Below are 7,322 nucleotides of genomic sequence, written 5' to 3'. Positions count from 1 at the left end.
TGGGGGGGGGGGGAAGGACTGCTTTCTGGAAGGAACCTTGTGGGGGAGGCAGCCAAGTCTGCTTGTGAGGCTCCCTGGTGCCTACTCCCACCCCCAGGAAGTGAGAGGTGGGGGTCCGTGGGTCCCCCAGGCCACAATTCTGTCCTTGCACAGCTCTGAGAGCGAGGGCCGCCTCCTCCCCTCAGCCCAGATTCCTCTGCTTGCAGCCATCGCCCCACAAAACAAGCCTGCTCCCTCTTCCACACGATGGCCCTTCAACATCTGACGACAGCTCGCCTGCCCCTGCTGAGCCTCCTTTTCTCCCGACTTAAACACCCCGGTTCTTAGAATGATTCCTCAAACGCGACGGTTTCAAGTCCCCTCACCACGCTAGGTGCTCTCATCCACACAGCACCCCGCTCACAGCGAGGCTCCCAGATCAGAGGCCAGGCCCAGGCGGCCTGGCTGCATCCAGGCGCAGCCACCAACCCTCCACCCCTCACCCCTACCTACTCAGCGCCCTTCTAGTCAATCATGATCCTAATTATGAGTCAGGTGAATGCTAGGGGATCCCCATCCCCCCATATCTTCTCCAAAGATCCAAATCTCTTCCAGTGACTTGTCCCTCCAAAGAGGCCTTGCCCACAGCTGATGCTTGTCACTCACTCACATTCTTCAACGCCTGACTCCTCTGGGAAGCCATCCCAGGAAGAACACACCCAGCTCAGACCCTGCCCCTGCCCCTGCCCCTGCCCCGGCATCGCCCAGACTCAGACACTGCGTGACATTCACTGGTTTCCACCCTCCAACGCGTCCCCACGCGCTGCTGCGCCTCCCCGCTGTCCTCCCTGCCACGCAGGCTAGCAGCACGGAGAGGCAGCTGAGCACAGCAGGTGGGAGGGGAGGAAGGCAGAGGGTCCCCAGCCCCAGGGACCATCGTGCCCTTGCCCTACCTGCTCGTGGTACTCGATGCCCATGCTGAGCGTGTTGACCAGGATGGCAATCATGATGCCCCGACCAAAGTACTTGCTGTCCACAATCTTGCGGAAGGTGTCACAGATCAGCCTCCAGAAGGCCAGCACGGAGCTGGGCTCCACATCCAGCCCCAGGCTGCGTCGCCGTCGACCCTGGGGGTCCCGGAGTTCGCCGTGAGGGGCGTCCTGCGGGAACTCATAAACCGCCTCGCTGTCTGAGTCAGGCATCTCAGGGCCGGCGAGCTCCACCTCCCCTGCCCCAGCCCGGGCACAGTAGGGGCAGCTGTCTGGGCCACAGGCTCCACGGTCTGCCTTCAAGCAAGGGCTGGAGATCTTGCAGGAGCTTTGGCAGGTGCCTGAGACAGGAGGGTAGAGGTTAGAGGCTCCAGGGTTTCTTAGTTGGGGCGGCCCTTCCCTCAGAGGGTGGATAAAATGAGTGGGGAGCATGGGGTTGTTACGATGATAGGGGTACTGGGCACTCAGTGGGCCAGGGGTGCTGAATGCCCTACAGTGTGAGCAGTTCTGAGCGACAGAATGTTCCCGAATGCCAACAGCATCCTTCTGACAGTCGCTGCAGGGTGTCCTAGGGTCGGGCAGGTGGCCTTGATGTCCTCTGAGGTCCTGGGAAGCTCTTATGTGAGGTCCAAGGAGCCTTCAGCACGGAGCTTAGGTCATCTCTACATCCCAGGACGCAGGCCCGACACCAACACTGCTCTGAGCAGTATTTCCCAAAGGACTCTTAAGTCACACGCCCTCACATGTGTGCTCATGTACACACCAGACACATGCACATGTGCGCGATAGACACTCCATGTGCATAAGCACATGTACTGTGTACACACATACTATTTGCATGCCACACATGCACAGCCAAACACATGTGCACACAGACACATGCAAATCACACACTGCACATGTACACATGGGCATGCATACACACCAGACAGGAGCATTACTCCTGTGTGCGCACACATGCACCTACACCATCAGATACCTATGCAGACATACACACACGAACACCAGACACATGCACACATACAGACACACACACACACAGGACACCTTCATGCGTACACACACATACACACACACCAGACTGCACGCGCACACACACAGTGACCTATCCTCAGACATAAATGTCCATTTAAACCCAGCTTTGACCATAACATATGAGAGCTGAAAGGAACCTGAGGAACCACCCAGGGAAAGCAGGTACGAGCAGGCACCCGGCTAAGAGCCCAGCCCCTAGTAGACATCCAACACGGTTTCCCCTTCCGACTGCACACAGCAAGGTGCCCCTAAGCATCCACCGCCCATGCTGGTCCCAGCCCTGCCTTCTGTAGAGCAGGGAACTGGAACGTGCCAGCGCGTGTGCGTGCAACCGGCTCGCGTCACGTGGCGGGTAGTGGAAGAGTTGGCACCAGATCCCTTCGCACTGCGTTCTGTGATAACACCTTCCTATCCCAGCCCACATTCCCACATAACATCCCACAAATACACCACTTCTCCCACGTGCCAAATCCTTCCTGAAATACAGGCCCTGGGCTGTGCTGACAGTGAGTCTGTCTGTGGAAGAGGGCCCGCCGCCCCTGCCTGACTGGGGGACACCCACAGGCAGCGAGCACCTCACTCCTGACAGTGGGTGCTCCTCTCATCAGAATAACAGCCCCCTGTGGGCTTGCTGCTCCAGGCCCCCCGTCTCCCTGTGGGGAGGGAATAAAACTCATGCTCACGAGAGCATGGTGCTGGCCACAGTCAGACACCATTTCTCCTCCAAGCCTTGCAACAGGGAGTCTCAGCATAGAGCCTGGGCCTCACAGTCAGGTGGTCCTAAGCCCACCCCTCACTAATGCCACAACCTTGGATTTAGACCTGCAACCTCTCCGAGCCTCCTTTTTTTCATCAGTGAAATGGGGCCAAAAAGAAAGCTGATCATTTAAACTGGAGGAGCCAACAGGATTTTGCCTGCAAGACATGTGACAGGCACAGAGCAATGGGCCAACAACCGTAGGTGTTATAGCAAACAGCACAGAGCGTGTAGCAAGCAGGTGCCTATTACATGATGGTTATTGTTATTATTACAACGTGGGAACCATAATTCCCATTTTAACAGGAGAGGAAAGTAGGGCTCCAAGAAGTCATGTGACTGATCGAAGGTCCCAAGGCTGTGAGTGGCAGAATGGGGATCCGAGCCCAGTCCTTCTGACCCCAGACCCCCAGGCCCCTCTGGGACACCACCCCGGGGGGGATGAGAGGCAGCAACATGCCCCCTCCCAGAGCTCTCACCTGTGCTCTGCGTCTCTAGCAGCTTGTGCATGGAGCTGTAGCGCTCAGGTGGGATGTTGAGGCTGGTGAGGGTGGGGGGTCCGGAAGTGGGGGCCACCTCAAGTGCCTTCTCCTTCAGCATCTCTGGTGGAGGGCTGGTGTGCACCGTGGGGTACACCTTCCCGCTGCTCACAGTCCTGCCCGATGCCTCGGATGGCGACCTGGGCGGGGGTGCCTGGCAGCGGACCGGCTCCAAGTGGCAGTCGGCATGATAGAAGCTGTGCACAGCCTCCGCGCCCCGAGGAGGGCCCCCGGAGAGGGCAGGTGTCGAGGGTGGTGGCAGCATGAGCCGGCGGGACCCATTGGCATCCCGGTCCCGGATCTCTGGGCTGGCCCGGGGGCCCCGCAGCGTCCCGTTGCCCAGGTGGTAGTGATGGTGGTGGTGGTGGTGGTGGTGCACCAGGTGATGGACGGACGGGCGGCGATGGGAGCGTGAGCAGCTGCCACTGGGCTGGGGCTCCTGGACCCCCAGGGGCGCTGGGCTGAGCAGCCCGGCCCGCACGCCCACTGCCCGAGAAACCTGGGCCAGCCTGCGGGCTGCTTTACGGAGGATGTACACCAGGTATTTGAGCAGCTCTTCGTAGCAGCTGCCCGGCTCCGAGAAGCTGGCCAGGGTACTGGCGTTGGACAGGAACCGCACGCGCTGCTCCCGCATCAGCTGGCTCTCCCGCTGCTTGGTCTCCGAGAACTGCGTGGCAATCACCACCAGGCACAGGTTGATCATGAAGAAGGAGCCCACCTGTTGGGGTGGGGACAGCAAGAGGAGACAGTCCTGAAGAAGAGGGAATCACAACGCCAGCCGCCGAGCACGGAGCCCTGCCTCTGGCCGGGCACTGCGCTCAGCAACTGCCCAAGCACTATCTCACTGTATTCTCTTGACGGTCTCAAGAGGTGGCACTTCTATTATCTTCCTTTGACGGTGAGGAAACTGAGGCGCAGAGGGTCTGAGGAATCTGCCCAAGATTCTTCAGCTAATGTCCAGCACAGCTAAGGCCTGCACCGAGCTCTCCGGGATTCCAAGGCATTGCTATGGATCCCGGTGCCGCCCTGCAGGATGTCTCCCGCACTCCCTGCCCCTAAACGTGTCTGTGTGCAGATTCTGGACACCCCTCCCCAGTTTCCACCAGGAGCAGAGAAGGCTGGGGAAATGAACCCAGTCCTGGGGACATGGGGTTTCCACACTGGACTGAGCCTTTGAGATGTTGGCACAAAGCTTGTCCACAAGACTCCTGCTTCCAGTCCCAGTTCTAGCGGTGTGACCTTGAGGGAGAGACTCTTAACCTTGGGTCCGCAGTGTGCTCACAGCCATTGGCTTTGCCTGTATCTCTTTTCCCCAGGCTCACCCCCTCGCCCAGCCAGGGGATGGGCTGGACCCTGAACCCTGCAGACTAGCCAAGCTGTCACTCTGACCTGTCCGCACTCCCCTGTCCCCATCTCCATGCCTCAGTTTCCCTAGAGTTCTGGGATGGCCGTTGCTTGGACAATAATCCAGAAGGAAGGAAATGAATATTTATGGTGACAAAGCAGTTTTGTTTTTCTGAATTGTGTCCTAGTAATTATGATAATTAGCTTCACTAGTGTGAGTCCAGAGAGCTGTTGGGAAAGATTTCTCGGGGGGTGTGTGGGAGGGTGGAAACTGGGCCCCTTACCTCCCTGTCTACTTCCTTCCCCCTCACCCAAGCCCAGAGAGAACAGCAGAGGGAAAAGAACAGGCTTCCACAAGGCACTGATGGGGGACGGGCCCCCCCCCACCCCAGGTCCTGATGGGAGATGGGAACAGGCCCCCAGCCTGGCTACTCTTTCGCACTAGGGAATGTTGCAGGGGCAGGAGGGGGTGGCCTGGAGGACTTGTTCCTTCTCAGGGCCTATCCGCTGTCTCTCACGGCCTTATTCTGTCTCCACCTCTCTCTGAAGCTTGCCCTAAATCCTGTGTAGATTTTAATCTCTTTCTCTCAATATCTGTCCCTCTGTTGGCTCTGTCACTGGCCTCTGGGTGGCAGGGGAAAAGGGCTGGACGTGGAGTCAATAGCCTGGGGTTGATTTCTCAGCTCCAGCCATTTAGCCTGATGACCAAGCCCTCTGAAGCCCAGAGTTCTCATTTAGGAGCTGGGGCCCCACTCGCCGAACCCCCTTCCCCAGGGACCATGAGGACGCAGCCGGCAGCAGCTGCTACAGTGCACAACAGCATCAACGCCCCACCCAGCAAGATTAATCCACAGCACATGCCAAGCCCACGCTGAGGTCAGACCAAGGAGGACACATTGGTCTCCTCGTCTGTTAAGTGGAAATGATAACAGGATCCTGGTGAGAATTAAATCCACCAGCAATAAAAAGCGCTTAGAGCAGGGCCTGGAGCATAGTACCAGGTGTACCAGTTAACAGTGCAGATTTTGTACATACTGGTTAATAATGCAAAATCCGAATTATTAACCGGTGCACCTTGTAAGCGCTCAATAAATATTAGCTATAAGGAGTAAGCAATCAAATTGTTAAACGATGAATGGGTAGCGACTTGAATTTTAAATACTGCTACTTTTGCCTCTGTCTTCTGCCCTCATTAAGTCTTGGAACTTCTGAGCTGGAAGGAACAGGAGATCATGCAGTGTTTCTTAATATCAAATGATGGGAATTTGGGGTGGAACAAATCATTTTGCAGAATGTTTACCACCTCCTGCCTGCTCCCCAACAAAGGTCCAATAGTGCTGTCCCAGTCCTGGCGAAAAACCGGGACCACCCTTTGCCACTTCTGGAGGTGGTATCACCCTGGGCAGAGGTCCAGGGTGGGGCTGGGAGCCTGGTGGGAATGACTCGCCCTAAGTTGTAAGTGGTGGTAAGTGAGAGAGTCAGGCCTTGATCTTGCATTTCCTCCCGAGCGCTCCTGACAGGTGCCCTCTCTGTCTGCGCCTCAGTGGGACTTGTCCCGAGAGCTAGAACTTCAGACCGAGCAAGCTTTCCCCTCTCTGGACTTCCCCGACCCGTTTCCCTAGGCTCCCCCATCCCCTCGGGGGCCTGAGGAATCACTCACGATGATGAGGAGGATGAAGTAGATGAAGTTGTAGAAGGAATGAGCATCCATCACAAAGTACATGATGTCGACCCAGCCCTCCAGCGTGATGACCTGGGGAGGTGGCAGAGGGGCAGGCTGACTCCAGGCCCCCTAACGCCTCCTGCAACCTCCTCCAGAGGCCCTGACCCCACCCCCAGGCTGACAATGACCGCTCCAGCCTGGACTGCGCAAGCTCCCGGCCCCCAGGCTGCCCCACCTGGAAGATGGCGATCCAGGCGTAGCCGATGTTGTCGAAGTTGATGGCGCCCTTGAAGGGGTTGTGCTCCCCGGCAGAGCAGTTGGTGTAGTACTGGTTCCAGTTGACACAGGTGGTGTTGCTGGAGCTGTTGTAGGCCTCGTAGTCCAGGCCGCAGGGGGAGCCGCCCCCGCCCTCCCCACGCAGGGTGGGCACGCTCCTGCAGGAGCGCATGCCATTCTCCCGGGGCTGGGAGCAGATGAAGGGGTTCTCGTCCTCGTTCTCCGTCTGGTAATAGGGCTCCAGGTCCACGCTCAGGGGGCTGTGGGGGCGAAAGGGATGAGGCTGGGGCGGGTTCCCCGGGGGGCAGGCCCCGGAAGGGAGAACTGCATGTGTGTGCAGAGGCACTCGGGGTGAGCCGGGAAAGGACCAGAGTCGGGACAAGCACCGGGCAGGTGGGGACTGGTGAGTGTGGATAGGGAGCGTGAGGACTGGGTCGGGATCTTGGGAGGTTTGTCCCATGAGGCTGCCTATCAGGCTCACTGAGGAGCTTATAACACTCCCCAGGCCTAGGGCTGACCCCCAGACCAATGGAATCGGAATCTGTGGGGGTGGGACCCAGGCCTCAAGAATTTCTTAAGCTCCCCAAGTGACTCTAATGTGGGAGTTTGAGAACCAGACATGTCACGGATATGAGGACAGATACGTCGATAGCAACAGGGACTGAGGGCGGTCCCAGCCCTCCACAGCCACTCGCAGCCCCTACCCCCCCCCCCCCCCCCCCCCGCCCCCCGGGCACCCC

At 58.2% G+C, this 7,322-nt stretch overlaps 1 protein-coding gene across 1 annotated transcript in view; it reads right to left on the bottom strand.

The window, feature by feature from the left end:
- The window catches only part of CACNA1G (calcium channel, voltage-dependent, T type, alpha 1G subunit), a 55,828-nt gene that overhangs the window by 45,560 nt on the left and 2,946 nt on the right, over positions 1 to 7,322 (bottom strand). The window contains exons 5-8 of the mRNA XM_005868217.2: positions 6,542 to 6,842; positions 6,304 to 6,396; positions 3,240 to 4,017; positions 933 to 1,309 (exon numbers count right to left, since the gene is read on the bottom strand). Of these exons, the coding sequence (XP_005868279.2) occupies positions 933 to 1,309; positions 3,240 to 4,017; positions 6,304 to 6,396; positions 6,542 to 6,842 (1,549 nt within the window). The remainder of the gene's footprint in view (positions 1 to 932; positions 1,310 to 3,239; positions 4,018 to 6,303; positions 6,397 to 6,541; positions 6,843 to 7,322) is intronic.

The sequence above is a fragment of the Myotis brandtii genome, unplaced genomic scaffold (assembly GCF_000412655.1).
Source record: "Myotis brandtii unplaced genomic scaffold, ASM41265v1 scaffold265, whole genome shotgun sequence".
Lineage (NCBI taxonomy): Eukaryota > Metazoa > Chordata > Mammalia > Chiroptera > Vespertilionidae > Myotis > Myotis brandtii.
This window is presented reverse-complemented; position numbering and strand designations above follow the sequence as displayed.